General features: G+C 41.1%; 1 protein-coding gene across 1 annotated transcript; it reads right to left on the reverse strand.

Moving 5' to 3' along the window:
• Window positions 1-985: 985 nt before the first annotated feature.
• Window positions 986-2486, reverse strand: LOC148150003 (interferon alpha-6-like). Its single transcript, XM_087986853.1, has 5 exons — window positions 2259-2486; window positions 1911-1982; window positions 1686-1832; window positions 1502-1585; window positions 986-1270 (listed from the first exon to the last, which is right to left on the reverse strand). Exons 1-5 carry the CDS (start codon window positions 2394-2396, stop codon window positions 1184-1186), a joined length of 528 nt encoding a protein of 175 aa, XP_087842979.1. The 5' UTR covers window positions 2397-2486; the 3' UTR covers window positions 986-1183.
• Between the last annotated feature and the right edge of the window lie 16092 nt (window positions 2487-18578).

The following is an 18578-nucleotide window of genomic DNA, read 5'->3' on the forward strand; positions in this document are numbered from 1 at the left end:
ACTCACCAAGTATATGATATGTTTAACAGAAGGAATATATGACGGTATAACTGAGATTACAAGGATGTGGCAGTGGGATGACAGATAGAAAGCAGGATAGGAGTGGAGTTGAGACCAGGAAGGATCAGCCACGATCATGTTAAATGGTGGAGAAGGCTCCATACGCTGAATTGCCTACTCCTGCTCCTAATTCCTACTTTCCTGTGTTCCTGTGTAAGTGCTGACTATAATTTTGCAGTTATGAAGAGTGTCAAGACCTGATAAAGTTGATTAACAACACTTTGACAATGATGGACTTTATAACCATTTGCAGGACCTGTAAAAAAGAGAGATGTGCTGTCAACTCATCAAATAACCAATGTTTATCAACTGGATATGAATATTTTTTGCAAATAATGTGGTAATTCAAAACCCAAATACACTGACATGGTGCTATTATGTTACTTCACAAGAGTGATAGACATTCAAACATAAAACAAACCTATCTAAACACACTGTATGTTTCTCAAAAAAGAAAACATTGAATCTGACATTAATGCAATCTAATGCGAACCTGTACTGTCGTGAATTAAAACTATTTTGACCTACTAAAATGATACCAAGACACATTTTAGACTCACAGATGTCCTCGGAATGGCGAACATTGTTTTGCCTTCATATCTCCAGCTATTCTTACACAGGTATACTTTACTCAGCAGGAAAGGAATGGTCATAAACAATGGGAACTTGGGATTTCATGGAGTGAAATCATCTATTTGATGAGTATAGATAACAAAGACATATTTCAGAGAATATTAAACAAATACAAGGAGGCAGGTGGTAAGAAAGATAAACTTTATTTTCTTGATAACATACAGGGAAAATAATAATTACTGAAATAAATACTTCAGGAACATTTCATTTGCATTTCACTGCCGCCCGGGTGGGTGAAATTGCTACAAGAGAAAACATCAAAAGATTGTGATAAACTTTAACAAAACATAAATAGATCTCCCTGCCTTACATCAAGACTTGCATGAAATAATTTAAATTAACATCTACAAATACTGTCAGTATAGAGTGAAAAGCTAACAGTGATAGGATTACAGTTAACTGCCGAGAAAGACAATGTCCAGTGAGACAAAGCTAAAGGACTGTGGATGTTATCTTTCATCGAATTCCATTCAAAATATAGGTTTCCATTTTATTTCCTGGCATGGTTTCTTGATGTTTCATGTAGGATCCTTCTAGTGGCTGCATGGACGATTTCCCAGGCACAGCCACTGTTTCCCTGTGAAGAGGCAAAAGAGAATTTCATGGTGAACCTTAAATGTAATTTCTGTCACATTTAGTCGAGGGTTAGTGAGATTATCCCAACAGTATTGTCGGAGTGTACGAGTTACAGACTGCAACTGAACATATCAACAGAAATAGTTAATATAGAAAACAGATCATCAGATACTAACTAGGTCCAGCATAATACGAAAAGGAACTAAATCAGGCAGGTTTATGGAATTAGTACCTTTTCCAGTAGAAACGTGCCCAGTTTCTGGAATCTTTCCCGTATAGCTCGTTGGTGAATATTATGGGATTGGGGAGACTCCATCTGCAAAAGCAAAAGATATTTCCCTAAACCTCTGGACTTCAGGAAGTTTGGAAGCTCTAGGTAAAGTGGGATGTGAGGTGCTGCAGCGGCTGGGACTTACACAGGACTGGAGATGAGCCAGGATTTCAGTCAGTCTGTTCAGGAAGCTGAGCCGCTGGCTCCTGCCGAAAGGAGATTCGGATTCACTGAAGAGAGTTAACAGCCCGCTCAGGGTTTCAACAGCAACAGCCGCTTTGTGATGTTCCGCCTGGGGAAAGACATGGGTCAGGATTGCAGCGTGTGAAACCTACTCTGGAATCTGCCAAGTTATTAAAGTCAAACTCACAGGTTTTAAAATGAGAGGCACTTCCAGATCCGCATCGTATTCGCTTCTGCACTCCGGTGAAAAAACAGGATTCTGAACAAGCAAAAAGAAAAAAAACACATAATCGGAGTTACTCTTTAAATCAATCCATGTCAGTTTCAATCCCAAATTCTAATCGTAAATTGCAAATCACATTTGCGCATCAAATTCGAATTTTATTCGAGATACAAATGTCGATTCCCTCATCATCACATATTTCACATCGGAGCATTAGTTCCTGATCAGTGATTAGTGATTATTAGTGTCTGACAATGAAACGCAAGGACAGGTCTGTAAGTCAAGGCTCGGTTGTATCTCGAAATCACTTACTAGATTCTCCAATCCCCGCAGCAGATCCTTCCAGAAGCCCCTCCTCATACAGAGCTGGTCAGGGTGCTGCCCACAGGCACTTTGTGAGCACAGGGACAACAGAGCAAGAGGCAGACCGACTCTGATCCAGGACATCATCTTAACGAGGCTGCAAAATCTAGTCAGTCAAGTAAAGGGAGCCTGAGCACTGGAACTCAACCCAGAGGCAATAGCAGTTTGCTCGGGTGAATGATTCCTTGTGGAGTCTCCCTTACCTGGTACCGCTTGGTGCTCACCTTGAGCTCTATCACCCATCCTGACTGTCGCCTTTTTAAAGTTCCATGCTCCCCCAGACACTGCTCAGGATTAAGATCGAAACTAACGTTTGTTTCCGAATTCTTTGTCCGGAGATTTAGGATGGGTGAAAACATTGAGGTCACCAACTCAACTCCAACTTACTTTCATTTCATACATTGAGAATTCAGCTCCCTGTATGCCTCGCAGGTCAGGACTGGGTTCTATTCTCAACCGATTGACATCAACAAATCTTGCATCTATCTCATAATTTCATCCGGTGTATCTGTGTTTCAGTCAGAAACAGAAAGGATGTTTAAATTCAAATCAATTTTCATTTAAAATGTAAAAAAAAAGTTTTATTTCCACCGATCTTACCGGTGGAAGAGTAGAGTTTAATGGCAAGAATATGGAAATCTGGGTGTGAGATTATCTCCTTTTCCGATATAATGTCTACTCGAGTGAATGTAGCTGTTTAGCGCCTGTCAGTCTCCAGGACCTGACAGTTCCCTTGTGTAAATGAAGCAGCTATTTGTGGTGAGGAGCAGTTGTGTTTTAAATTGAGAGTAGCCACATGGTACTGCATATCTGCAGAGAACCCTACTATCCTGCAAAACCTGCTGTCCCCTTTAAGCGGCATTCCTCTTCAGCCACCTCTCCCTCGTTAGTTTGCCCTGAACAAGAAATCGCAGGACATGTGGAACCTGCTTGGACAATGATTGTTTTCCAGAATGATGTTAGCTGGAGACAGAGGGAAGGAATTGTACTTCATGGTGTTCACTGCACGAAAGTGAATTGTAGCAATTTCTGGAGGTTTGGGCATTCAGCAACCACTATGTGCACAGCAATGTCCCCCTGTCCAGTGAAAATATAAGTGACCATTCAATCTTCTTTAGATGATGGACGAGTGCCAGCAGAATATCAGCTGCTCTCTCTGCCCATTTTCAAGATCTTTACATCCACTGGAGAGTGCAACTGGGGTGTCAGATTAATATTAAAATAAAACAACCATCTCCCTCAGATTGTCATAGATGAATCTCAGTCCTGGTCATCAAATCAAGTCTTGGGTGTCGGTTTAAATCCACAAACTTGAGACCAAGAGATAAGATTGCACTCATGAACCAACTCTGACATTTATTACTCACATTTATTCAAGTTTATGAATGTTCCAGATATATTGAGTGAGGCAGGTTTGTGATTATTGTACAGAAAATTTAAGTGAAAGAAATCATCTGTACTGCAAAAACAAATGGTGTAAAATGGATGTTATGTTCAAAATGAAACACAATAAATATAATATTGTGTATGTCTGAAAATAGTTTTGTGGAAAGTTTTCATCATCAGGACACAAGTAGAGATTGTGATGTCAAATGGAATATTGCTCAGTTGAAAGAGATTGGTTAGCAAATGGACTTTGAAATGGAATCAGTTAACATATCAGTCATTTGCTCTCACACAGTATAAAGAATGGTGCCTCTTTTGGTATTTTTATGACATGTCCTGAATATAGAATATAAGACCTAAAAACTCAACAAATTAAAGACCAAAAGGGCTATGGATGTGGGAAATTAGAAACAAAAGCCAAATAGCTGGAAAAACTCAACAGGTGTAGCAGCATCTGTGTAGAGAAATCAGAGTTAATGTTTTATATCCAGTCACGCTTCCTCAGAACACTCAGATTCTAAGGAAATGTCACTAGACCCAAAACATTAACTGTGATTTCTCTCCACAGATACTGTCAAGACCCGCTGAGCTTTTAAAACAAACATTTCACTAAATTGTCTTTTCTTTTCAGCAAATCTTTGTTTCTGTGTTATCACACTGGTAGATATTATACAAAGGAACAGACCTGAAAGGTTTGTGTTCTTGAGATATTGTTGAATGAAACCTTGAGATACAAAAGATATTGTAGCACATGTTAATCTTGTAGTTTGCAGTTATAAACTATGAAAAACAATTTCTATCTTTTGAGTGTTCTGATGTGAAAAAGCATTTTGTAATTAAATCATGGGTCCGTTTGATCAGTATTCAGTGTACCTTCCACTCAGCAGGTGTACAAAAGCTTTGGTAATTTACACGAAAATTGATGTGACGTAATATGCAAGCAACTCAACAGCATTTGGTTTATTCCTAGAAGACATTGAACACTCATAGCAGAAGGTAACTTTTCATGGGGATATCAGATGTTGGTCTGCACACCTTTGTAACTTGATAACATGAATGCAGAGGAAACTAGTGTGAAGTGAAGCAACAACCATATTCTTTAGCAGAAAGAGGACTTCCTGTCTTTTAGTTTCTATTTTCCAACTTTTCATGGAGTGGTATTACACTGTGTGTGGGAAGACTCATGCAATACTTTTCATACTGACTTTACACTGCTGGAAAACATTTATTCTAAAATATCCAAGACAGGGGAGAAAACAGTAAGAAAGATTCAGTGAGTGAAAACATCACACTTTGTAAGAATCAGCTTGGATGAAGAGTTGAGCAAAATAGTTGACTCAATTGGTTTAATGTCCCAAAATTAGAAATTAGGAACAGGAGTAAATCTTTTGACTCTGTCTTTTGCCATTTAATGAGATCCTGGCCATTAAAGTGCATCTACTAAGCTCCTTTCCGGGTTTATTTTTTAGATTTTCATAATTATCAGTGGTTTATCATTGCCTTTTCTGAAACATGCAATTGATCTTCAGGTTCAATGGCTATTTGGGGCAGAGAGATTCTGATTCTGACAAAACTTTGTGTAAGTTGTGAAGAACTAACAACAACAAACAACTTCTGCCAATGAACCTGCAGTCTCATCAGCCATTAGCAACATTACCTGGAGCTGCTTTTTGCTTCCAGTATTAACCGGGCAATTAATTGGTCCCTTCACTTGACTGGAACGTAGATTGATCCAGTTACCTTAGACTGGTCATTTTTACTTAATTTTATTTCTTTGTATGACATTGTGTTAAAGTGCTAACATTTCCTTCATTGGTGGCTGAATTTGTAAAGTTAATTTGTGATTGTGCAACCAGACTGATATATCCCAGCTTCATTTTCAAAGTTAGTGATGAATATATTGACTGAATTGAATTGATTTTATTGTCACGTGTACCGAGTCACAGTGAAAAGTTTTGTCTTGTGAGCACTACAGGCAGATCACATAGTTAAATAGCATAGATAAATAAATAAAAGGTGAACAGCGGCAAAAACAAAAAACACTGGTGAATGTTAAGAGTTTGTGAGTCCATTCTGTATTCTAACGACAGTAGCGTACAGACTGTTGCAAAATGGGCTGGTGCATGTGTTCAGTCTTCTGTACCTTCTCCCTGATGGTAGAGGTTGTAGAAAAGCATTGCCAGGGTGGGATGGGTCTTTGAGAATGCTGGCAGCCTTACCATGACAGCGGGCCTGGTAGATGGATTCTGTAGATGGGAGGATGGCCTTTGTGATTGTTCAGCTGAGTTCACCACTCTCTGTAACCGTCTACGATCTTGAATGGTACAGTTGCTATATCAGGTCGTGATACATCCAGACAGAATGCTCTCGATGGCGTACCTATAAAGGTTGGCAAGGGTATTCGCTGTCATGCCAAATTTCCTCAGCTGCCAGAGGAAGAAGAGACATTGTGGGGCCTTTGTAACCAGTGCATCCACATGAAGAGTCCAAGAAAGTTTGTTGTTGATGACCTCTCCCAGGAGCTTGACATTCTCCACTTGTTTCACCTCGGTGCTGTTAATGTGTAGGGGGAGGCATGAGTAACATCCCGCCGAAATTCAATAATGATTCAAACAGGCTGGGAGCACATGGGAGGTGATAGTCGAGTGGTATTATTGATAGAGAATTAATCCAGGGACCCTCGTCATGTTTTAGGGACCCAGGTGTGAATCCTGCCATGGCAGATGGTGAAGTGTGAATTCAATGCATAATTGGAATTTGGAGTCAAAAAATGTCTATGAATTGATTTCTGGAAAAGCCAATCTGGGAAGGAAACAGCCATCATTACTTGGTCTGACCTAAATGTGACTCCAGACCCACAGCAATGTGGTTGAGACTTAATCATGATTGACACTGAAATGTCTTCTGGACACATAGATACAAGCCTAGCCAGTGATGACCACATCCCATGAGGGAATTAAATATAATATAATATTGAATGTGACTGAAGAAAGGTGATTTGGTAGTAAATTTTCATCATCAGTACAAAACAGCAACATCAAATGGAACAGTACTCTGTTGAAAGAAACTGTTAATTGGTTGGAAAATGGACTTTGGTGTCGATTCTGCCAAATAATCAGCAATTTATTCTCACACAGTGTAAAATGTGGTTTCTGTTTTGGTATTCTGGCAAATTGTCCCATGAATAGAAGACAAAAACAATTCTCAAAAAATCTTTTGTTTCCAGAACTTCTCTATTCCGGTGCTAGCAAACTGCTAGATATAACATTTAGGAAAATATTGAAAAATGTGGGATTTTTCCAGCTATTGTTAATTGAAACTTTGACAGAAGGTATACAAATACTGTGGCACACGTTACTTTTACAGTATGACATTATAAGCTATGAAAAAAACAATTTTTACCCTTTGACAGTACTGATGTGGTACAGTGGTTACCACAGTGGTTACCAGCAGTGCTAACCACAGTACAGTGGTTAGCACTGCTGCCTCGCAGCGCCAGAGACCCGGGTTCAATTCCCGCCTCAGGCGACTGACTGTGTGGAGTTTGCACATTCTCCCCGTGTCTGCGTGGGTTTCCTCCGGGTGCTCCGGTTTCCTCCCACAGTCCAAAGATGTGCAGGTCAGGTGAATTGGCCATGTTAAATTGTCCGTAGTGTTAGGTAAGGGTTAAATGTAGGGGTATGGGTGGTTTGCGCTTCGGCGGGTCGGTGTGGACTTGTTGGGCTGAAGGGCCTGTTTCCACACTGTAAAGTAATCTAATCTAAAGTAATCTAAAAATCTAATCTAATCTGATGTGCAAATGCATCTCATGATAAAATCATGGGTAAGCTTGATCAGTAGTCAGTGGATGACAATTAAATAGTATCTTCTAAACACTCAACAGTTGTATGAACATTTAGGTAATTAACACTAAAATTGATGTGACATGAAATGTGACCACACTGTCAGGCATTACTCCAAGAAAAAGTCTTGCTGTCATTGAGTGTTCAAGAGGAAGTCAGATGCTGTTCTGCACACCTTTGTAATTTGATAACATGAATGCAGAGGGAAACTGTGGAGAATTAAAGCCACATCCATATTCTTTACCAGAAAGAAGGCATCCTGTCTTTTAGTTTCTATTTTCCAATTTGCCATGGCGTCATATTACTTGTGTGTTGGAAGAATATTAATATTTACATTTCTGGATATCACTGATTCAAACATGTGCAAAGCATGAAAGAAAGCAACAAGAAAGTTTCAATGAATTAAAACTTTGTGCTATGTATGAATCAAAATGAGTTCTTGAGTGAAGCAGAATATTTGAGTCAACTAAGTTAACTTCTTAAAATAGGATCACAGGAACAGGAATACATCATTGGACACTTTGAACCTGTTTCACCATTCAGTTAGATCCTGGCTATTTAAATACATCAACTCAGTTCCTTTTAACAGCCTTGACTATCAGAAACATACAATCAACTCTCAGATTCAATGGCCTTTTGGTGCAGAAGAGATTCCAATTCTCAGTAATCTTTGTGCAGGTAGTGAAATATCAAAAGCTAACAACATCTGACAATGAATCTTCATTTTCTCAGTCAACATAATGTTAAACAATCATACCTGCTATTGCTTGTTGTATCCAGTATTAAATGGGGACACAGGTGGTAGATAAGTTGGGGAATTCCCTTATTCCAACCATCTGGATATTCCTGACTATAAGCCCCCAACATGGTCTTTAATGTCTGATGCCACCTTTCTAGCACTCCCTGCGACTCTGGATGGTACTCAGTAGATTTGAATTGCTTTATTCCGAAGCAGTCCACAATTTCCCTGAATAATTTTGATGTTAAGTTTGACCCTTGATCTGATTATATCTCTGTGAGTAGTCCGTACCTAGTGAAATATTTGAGTCATTCTTCTATAATCCTTTCAGCTGTGACTTTGTATAATGGAACGGCCTCTGGAAATCTACAAGACACATCTGTTACTGAAAACGAATACTGATGACCACTTGTTGGAGGTGGGGATCCTACATAATCACTTAAGACTCTTGTAAATGGTTCCTCAACTGCAGGAATAGTTACTAAAGGTACAGGTTTTATTACTGCTTGTGGTTTTCCAATTAGCTGACATATATGACATGTCTGGCAAAATTCAACTACATCCTTGTGCAGTTCAGGCCAGTAAAAATGTTTTTGTATTTTAGCTTGAGTTTTTCATGTGCTACTTGCAACACCTCCTTTCTATAACCCACTGGCAATATGACTTGATGAACTTCTGCCTATTTCCCATCTGCCTGAATATGTGATGGTCTCCATTTCCTCATTTAGACATCATATTTAAAATAATAACGTTCAGGGATACATTCGGATTCTTTTTCCGTGTATGCCTTTTGATGCAATCACTTGAAATTTTTGTCTTTCTACTGTAATTCACTTAATTTATCTGAGTTAAAGGTATCTGCTGTGTCATCTATTTGCTCCTGGCTTGTGTCAACCATTAAATCATATAGGGTCTCTGCTAATTGCAGTTCAACTTTCTTATCTGTACTCTTTGATATCTCAACTGGTGGCTTTGTGACCTTGTTACCACACAGTCTGGAAAAATCCTAGAATATGTGTTCTGCAATAGTTCAGTTAACTGAGTTTCCACTGGCTTTTCAACCACAGTGGGCTGCACTCCTACCTGTGAACCAGCTATATCATTAGCAGGGACAAATTGTATTTCTGGAGCTGAAGGTCTGTCTTGTACTCATACCATAGATTCTCCAATCTTCACCGGACACTCTATCCTCACTTTATGTAATTAAGTGCTTGTACTCATACCTTTTCTGGCAATAGTCTCTCTGAGGTACATATCTCATCTTTCAACATCACAGATTGAGAGGATCCTGTATCTTTTAATATTGTAACCTCTTTACCTGCTGCTTCTGGCCGATACGAGTACATTTGACCTCCACAGGTATTTGGTTTAAGACCTGGCACTTCCTCATTAACCAACCTTCGACCAGCTTGAACGTTCTGGTAGAACTTTCTAGCATCCACTGGGCTTTCCGTTACCATTCCATCAAAATTCACTGGCTTCTCCTGTTTACCTACATCTGGCTTTTCCTAACTCACGAACACTGTGATTTACTTTATAGCAATGAAAACACTGGAGCTTTTTAACTTCTCTGTCCCCTTCAAGGATTTATTTTTTATCCTGTGGTAAGTTATCTTTATGATCTTCACTGATATCTACCTTTCTCTTTCCATGCAAACATATCTCTTTTCCCCAAATTCTATCCCTCACAGACTGAAATTGATTTTGGAAGCCAAACTTTGCTTTATGGACCAACTCATAATCATCAGCCATTTCAGCTGTTAATCTTACCATTTTAACTCTCTGCTCTTCCACATGAGTTCTCAGTACTTCAGGAAGTGAATTTCTGCACTTCTCCCAAATAATCATCTTTCTAAAAGCGTCATAGATTTGCTCAATTTTTAATGCCTTTGTCCACCTGTAAAGGCTACTTTGTTTGATCCTTTCAAACTCAATATGTTTGAGCAGGGTCCCTCCTTAGATTCCTGAAAAGTTGTCTCTTGGGTTGTGACGCAAGCTCATATGCACTTAAGATGGTTTTCTTCACCTCCTCAAGCGTTCTAGATATCTCCTCTGATCGTGATGCGAATTCCTCGTTAGCTGTACTTGCAAATATTGTTTGGATCAACAAAACCCACATGGTCGCTGGTTACCACATTTGTTTCGGCACCTTTTCAAATAAGATGTAAAAGTCTTTCAAATCATTTTCATCAAATTGACGCAATGCTTGAATATATTTAAACAATTTCTCACCAACCCTTTGTCTACCATAGGTTTGCTCATCCTCACTCTCTCCCTCACTAAGCTTACCTTCAGCTTTCATCTTCATCCTTTTAAGCTGACTTTCCTATCTAAGAGCCAATCTCTGAAGTTCAAACTCCCTTCATTTCTCCTTTTCTGTCTCTACTGCTTTTAATCGTTATTCAGACTGTTTCATTTCTGTTGCCCTTTCCTTGTCTTTTGCCTCTAACTCAAGCTAATTGACTATGAGCCATCTCTAAAGATTCTAATGGCATTTCCAGCAAATTTCAATGCTGAACTACTGCTGTAGTTATCACGGAAGGAGGTAGCTCCAGCTCCAGCTTGTCTGCTAATTCCAGCAGCTTGGCCTTAATCACCTTTTGCAAAACTCCCAAAGTCACTTCTTCCACTCCCAGAAAACTCTTGGTGATTGAAAGAGCCATTGCTATCCCAAGCACTGTTTGAACTTACCAAATCAATACACAGAATAAAAGACACTCACACCTACCACTCACTATCTTTGAGTCCAGCATCCCTACTCCCAAATTGGAACTGCAGAACAAATCTCACAAAGAGCCCTAAATCTGTTATGGACCAGGCCACACCCCTTTCATTGTACAAATGATTTTTTTTAAAACTAGAAAGCATTCTCAAGTAGATCAACCCAGACATTTCAGAGTCTGTGTCTTTATGGCCTCCTAAATAAAACAAGGATAAGCTAACCTTGTTAAAGGCACAGCATCATCACACCTGTCTCCTTTATATACCGACAGAGATTCCCTAGATCACAGCTGCATCTACCTGAGCCATACCGCCTCCTTTTTTCTGGTCAAAGCCTCAATATCTCTTGTTACCCAGGGTTCCCTATTCCTGTCAACCTTGTCTTTCACTCTCACAGGAACACTATCTCACTTTGAAAGGTCTCCCACTTGCCTGAGGTCTCTTTGCCAGCAAACAAACTACTTCAATCAACCCTTACAAGGTCCGGCCTTATTTCATCAACATTTGCCTTGCCCCTGTTTAGAGCTTGAACCTGAAGACCAGGTTTGTCTCTCTCCACAAGTATTTTAAAATTAATAGAACTATGGTCAATGGTGCCAAAGTGCTCCCTGATTGTTAACTCCATCACCTGTCCTAGCCTATTTCCCAAGAGTTCGTTGATGTTTGCCCCTACCTTTTTAGGACCCTCTGTTTACTGCTTGAGGAAGGTTTCCTGAACACACTTAAAAATTTCCACCCCTTCTATGCCCTTAATGCTCTGAAGTCTCAGTCTATGTTCGGAAAATTAAAACCCCTATTTTGACAACCCTATTGCTCCTGTAAGTCTTCCCAACCTCCCTGCATATTCGTTCCTCTAATTCCCGTTGACTATTTGGGTGTCTGTAGGATAACCCAAGCCGTGGATCAGTACCTGAGACTACGATGCTGTGGCCATCATGGAAACGTGGATAGAAGAGGGACAGGAATGGTTGTTGGAGGTTCCTGGTTGCAGATGTTTCAGTAAGATAAGGGAGGTTGGTAAAAAAGGAAGGGGTGTTGGCATTGCTAATTAGAAATGGTATAACGGCTGCAGAAAGTCAGTTCGAGGGGGATCTGCCTGGGGAGGTAGTATGGGCTGAGGTCAGAATTAGGAAAGGAGCAGTCACCTTGTTGGATGTTTACTATAGGGCCCCCAACAGCAGCAGAGATGTGGAGAAACTGATTGGGAAACAGATTTTGGAAAGGTGCAGAAGCCACAGGGTAGTAGTCATGGGCGATTTCAACTTCCCAAATATTGATTGGACGCTCTTTAGATCAAGTAGATTGGATTGGGCGGTGTTTGTGCAGTTTGTCCAGGAAGGTTTTCTAACTCAGTATGTAGATTGTCCGACCAGAGAGGAGGCCATATTGGATTTGGTACTTGGTAACGAACCGGGACAAGTGATGGGCTTGTTAGTGGGTGAGCATTTTGGTGATGGTGACCACAATTCTGTGACTTTCACCTTGGTTATGGAGAGAGATAGGTGCGTGCAACAGGGTAGGTTTTACAATTGGGGGAAGGGTAAATACGATGCTGTAAGACAGGATGTGAGGAGCATAAGTTGGGAGCATAGGCTGTCAGGGAAGGATGTCATGGAAATGTGGAACTTTTTCAAGGAACAGATACAACGTGTCCTTGATATGTATGTACCTGTCAGGCAGGAAAGAGATGGTCGTGTGAGGGAACCTTGGTTGATGAGGGAGGTTGAATGTCTTGTAAAGAGGAAGAAGGAGGTTTACATAAGGTTGAGGAAACAAGGTTCAGACAGAGCGTTGGAGGGATACAGGAGAGCCAGGAGAGAGCTGAAGAAAGGGATTAGGAGAGCTAAGAGAGGGCATGCAAAATCTTTGGCGGGTAGGATCAAGGATAACCCCAAGGTCTGTTATGCGTATGTGAGAAACATGAGAATGACGAGAACGAGGGGTAGGTCCGATCAAGGACAATAGTGGGAGACTGTATATTGTGTCGGAAGAGATAGGAGAGATCTTGAATGAGTACTTTTCTTCAGTATTTACAAATGAGAGGGACCGTATTGTTGAAGAGGAGAGTGTGAAACAGACTGGTAAGCTAGAAGAGATACTTGTTAGGAAGGAAGATGTGTTGGGCACTTTGAAAAACTTGAGGATAGACAAGTCCCCCGGGCCTGACGGGATATATCCTAGGATTATGTGGGAAGCAAGAGAGGAAATTGCAGAGTCGTTGGCAATGATCTTTTCGTCTTCACTGTCAACAGGAGTGGTACCAGGGGACTGGATAGTGGTGAATGTTGTGATCCTGTTCAAAAAAGGGTATAGGGATAACCCCGGGTTTTACAGGCCAGTTAGTCTTACTTCGGTGGTAGACAAAGTAATGGAAAGGGTTCTGAGGGATAGGATTTATGAGTATCTGGAAGGACACTGCTTGATTAGGGACAGCCAGCATGGATTTGTGAGGGGTAGGTCTTGCCTTACAAGTCTTATTGAATTCTTTGAGAAGGTGGCCAAGCATGTGGATGAGGGTAGAGCAGCAGATGTAGTGTACATAGATTTTCGTAAGGCATTTGATAAGGTTCCCCATGGGAGGCTCATGCGGAAAGTCAGGAGGCATGGGATAGAGGGAAATTTGGCCAGTTGGATAGAAAACTGGCTAACCGGTCGAAGTCAGAGAGTGGTGGTAGATGGTAAATATTCGGCCTGGAACCCAGTTACAAGTGGAGTTCTGCAGGGATCAGTTCTGGGTCCTCTGCTGTTTGTAATTTTAAGAATGACTTGGAAGAGGGAGTCGAATGGTGGGTCAGTAAATTTGCAGATGATACGAAGATTGGTGGAGTTGTGGATAGTGAGGAGAGCTGTTGTCAGCTGCAAAGGGACTTAGATATGATGCAGAGCTGGGCTGAGGAGTGGCAGATGGAGTTCAACCCTGTCAAGTGTGAGGTTGTCCATTTTGGAAGGACAAATAAGAATGCGGAATACAGGGTTAACGGTAGGGTTCTTAGTAAGGTGGAGGAGCAGAGGGATCTTGGGGTCTATGTTCATAGATCTTGGAAAGTTGCCACTCAGGTGGATAGAGCTTGTAAGAAGGCCTATGGTGTATTAGCGTTCATTAGCAGAGGGATTGAATTCAAGAGTCGTGAAGTGATGTTGCAGCTGTACAGGACCTTGGTTAGGCCACATTTGGAGTACTGTGTGCAGTTCTGGTCGCCTCACTTTAGGAAAGATGTGGAAGCTTTGGAGAGGGTGCAGAGAAGATTTGCCAGGACGTTGCCTGGAATGGAGAATAGGTCGTACGAGGATAGGTTGAGAGTGCTCGGCCTTTTCTCATTGGAACGGCGAAGGATGAGGGGTGACTTGGTAGGGGTTTATAAGATGATCAGAGGAATAGATAGAGTAAACAGTCAGAAACGTTTTCCCCGGGTACAACAGAGTGTTACAAGGGGACATAAATTTAAGGTGAAGGGTGGAAGGTGTAGGGGGAATGTCAGGGGTAGGTTCTTTACCGAGAGAGTGGTGGGGACATGGAATGTGCTGCCTGTGGGAGTGGTAGAGTCAGAATCATTGGTGACCGTTAAGCCGCAATAGGATAGGTCCATGGATGGGTGCTTAAGCTAGGACAAATGTTCGGCACAACACCGTGGGCCGAAGGACCTTTTCTGTGCTGTATTGTTCTATGTTCTATGTTCTATAACCCCAAAAACTTCACCATTCACTTCTTATTTATTAACTCCACCCACAAAGCATCACTGGATGATCCGTCAGTTATTTCATCTCAGATTACTGATATGATACTCTCTGTAGTCAAAAATGCAACTCCCCTTCCTCTCCTTGCTCCACCTCTGTCCCACCTAAAACACTGGCACATTAACCTGCCAGTCCTGTCCCTCTCTTAGCCATGTTTCTGTAATGGTTACAATTTCCCTGTCCCATGTACCTATCCACAGCTTGAGTTCGTTAACCTTATCTGTCAGCCGTCTAACATTGAAATAGATGCAATTTAATCCAACGGGTATTCCTTGCTCCCTGTCATGTTGCAACCTGACCTGTCTCTTCTCTTTACTGATTACTGTATCTCCTTCCAGCATTGCACTTGCTTCCCTGCCGTTGAGGATCCCACCCCCCGCCGCCAATCTAGTTTAAACCCTCTTTGTTGCACTAGCAAACCTAGGTGCCAAGATATTGGTCCCTGTCCAGTTCAGATGTAACCCCTCTCTCTTGAACAGATCACCTCTGCCTCAGAAAAGATCTCATTGATCTAAAACTCTGAATCCCTGCCCCCACATCAATTCTTTGGTCACACATTCATCTGCCCTATTTTCCTGTTCTTACTCTCACTTGCATGTGGAACTGGAATTAATCTGGAGATTGCCACCAACGGAGTCCTTGCTTTTATCGTTTTTCCCAGCTCTCTGTAATCACTTTACAGTACCTCATCCCTATTTCTACCTATGTCATTTGTGCCAGCGTGCACAATGACTTCTGGCTGCTCACCCTCCATCTTGAGCACGTTCTGCAGCTGCTCTGAGACATCCTAGACACTGGCACACAGGAGGCAACACACCATCCTGGATTACTGGTTGCAGCCATTGTAACTCCTGTCAGTCTCCGTAATTATCGGGTCTCCTATAACTAAGCCCTTATGTGCCTGCTCTAATGTGCATCATCTGGTCTCCGATATCTCTTGAGAATGTTTGTAAAAGAATCATTCATTTGAAACATTGTTGCATGTATTAAAATGTTTGCCATTTAATCTAGTTTTGAAACAATATGCCCCATGGAAGACTTTTGTCCATCTTTTAGTCAACATGTTACCATATCTGTATAATGGTGATTAGATCAAAGCCTTTACCTCTATCTGAGCTGTTACTTTATCTGTTGATTAACTAATGTTTCACACATGTATTAAAACACTTTAGTTTTTTTGAACTGCGAGCAGCATCTATCTTACTTGCTGATGCACAAGTATGGTTAACCTCTCTATCTCTTCCTGTCCAACTCTGCTTGATTTTCCTGAATTTGCTGCAGTCTCCTGTTGCCGCAACTTAGTTCTTTTGTTTTCTAAGTTGCCCATTGACTAAAAGCTCCTCTGTTCAAACAATTTAAAGGCTAACGCAGAGCCCTAGTGTTTAGATTTGTCAGGATGGCTGTCCAAGACTAGCCAATTTGGAATCAAGGCTGAAGGAGTCCTTTCTTTTCCCTGATGAGTTGCACTCACCTCACAAACTCAAATGCCTTCTTCCATTATCAAGCTTACGGCTATTTGTTTAATTCGCTAATTTGCTTAATTCTATGTTCATCAATATGTGGTTTACGTCAGGTAAAAGTTCAGACATGACTCCATGCAATTTGATTTGCTTAACCATTATTTAACTAGGTACAGTTAAAAAGTTTTGCTTTGTGTGCAGTACAGGCAGATCATAACATACAAAGTGTATGAGGGTAATAGAGTAAGGAATACAATGTTATGGCTGCAGAAAACATGCATAAAAAGCGTGATCAACATTAAGTTTAAGATTCAAGATGTCCATTCAGACATCTAATATCAGCAGGGAAAAAGCTGTTCTTGAATCTGATGGTATGTATGTAGATGTTTTTGTATTTTCTGCCCATCGGAAGAGGTTGGGAGAGATGATAACTGGGGTAGGAGGGGTCCTCAACTTTATTGACTGCCTTCCCGGGCAGTGAAAATTATAGATAGAATCACTGAATGGAAGGAGAAAGTGAGGACTGCAGATACTGGGGATCAGAGTCGAAGAGTGTGGTGCTGTAAAAGCACAGCCGGTCAGGCAGCATCCGAGGAGCAGGAGATTCAACATTTTGGACATAAGCCCTGCATCAGGATTGGAGCTTTTGGGCCAAGGAGTTTGAGAGATAAATGGAGGGTGGTGGGTTGGAATGGTGAGACTGGGATAAGTTGGGGGAAGGGGAAATGGGGAAATTGGTGAAATCGGTATTGATCGTGTGTGGCATGAGGGTTCCAAGGTGGAGATGAGGCATTCTTCCTCCAGGCAGCGGTGTTTAAGGTTTGGAGATGCAGGAGGCCCAGGATCTGCATGTCCTGGGTGGATTGGGAAAGGGAATTAAAGTGTTCAGCTACAGGGTGGTGGGGCTGGTTAGTGCATGTGTCCCAGGGATGTTCTCTGAAATGATTGCAAGTTGGCGTCCTGTCTCCCCAGTGTCAACTCCACCTTCATCCACCTATCACCTTCGCCCCAGCCCCACCACCCTCCCATTTATCTCTCAGCCCCCTTGGCCCACAAGCCACATTCCTGGTGAAAGACTAATGCCCAAAATGATGATTCTCCTCCTCCTTGGATTCTGCCTGACTGGCTGTGCTTTTCCAGCACCTCATTCTTCGACTCAAAGAATGGAAGGTTGGCGTCTGTGATGGACTCGGCTGTGTTTCTCACTCCTTTTAGTTCCTGATGGTCCTGAGTAGTGCAGTTGCTATACCAGGCTGTAATGCACCTGATTAAAATGTTTTCCATGATGCATCTGTAAAAATTGATAAAAATGGACATGCCAAATTTCCTTAACCTGTTAAGACATTAGAGGCATTGTTGTGCTTTCTTTATGTCATATCCACATGGGTGGACCGGACAGATTGAGGTGATGTTTGCCTTTTAATTTTTACTCAACCTCTTCAAACTCAGCAGAACATCAGTCTCATTCCTTGCATGTTTAAAGAATAAATGTAGTCACTGGTTGTGATCTTACATCTGGCAGTAGGTGTTGGTTGTATGTTGGTTTCATATTTCAGCATATAATTTATTATATTTTAAACTCACACACCAAGTATACGATATGTTTAACAGAAGGGATATATGATGGTATAACTGAGATTACAAGGATGTGGCAGTGGGATGACAGATAGAAAGCAGGATAGGAGTGGAGTTGAGACCAGCAAGGATCAGCCACGATCATGTTAAATGGTGACGAAGACTCCATACGCTGAATTGCCTACTCCTGCTCCTAATTCCTACTTTCCTGTGTTCCTGTGTAAGTGCTGACTATAATTTTGCAGTTATGAAGAGAGTCAAGACCTGATAAAGTTGATTAACAACACTTTGACAATGATGGACTTTATAACCATTTGCAGGACCTGTAAAAAAGGGAGATGTGCTGTCAACTCATCAAATAACCAATGTTTATCAACTGGACATGAATATTTTTTGCAAATAATGTGGTAATTCAAAACCCAAATACACTGACATGGTGCTATTATGTTACTTCACAAGAATGATAGACATTCAAACATAAAACAAACCTATCTAAACACACTGTATGTTTCTCAAAAAAGAGAACATTGAATCTGACATTAATGCAATCTAATGCGAACCTGTACTGTCGTGAATTAAAACTATTTTGACCTACTAAAATGATACCAAGACACATTTTAGACTCACAGATGTCCTCGGAATGGCGAACATTGTTTTGCCTTCATATCTCCAGCTATTCTTACACAGGTATACTTTACTCAGCAGGAAAGGAATGGTCATAAACAATGGGAACTTGGGATTTCATGGAGTGAAATTATCTATTTGATGAGTATAGATAACAAAGATATGTTTCAGAGAATATTAAACAAAT

This window comes from Chiloscyllium plagiosum, unplaced genomic scaffold, assembly GCF_037043375.1.
Source record: "Chiloscyllium plagiosum isolate Xiang-an unplaced genomic scaffold, Cpla_swu_hap1 HiC_scaffold_5, whole genome shotgun sequence".
NCBI lineage: Eukaryota > Metazoa > Chordata > Chondrichthyes > Orectolobiformes > Hemiscylliidae > Chiloscyllium > Chiloscyllium plagiosum.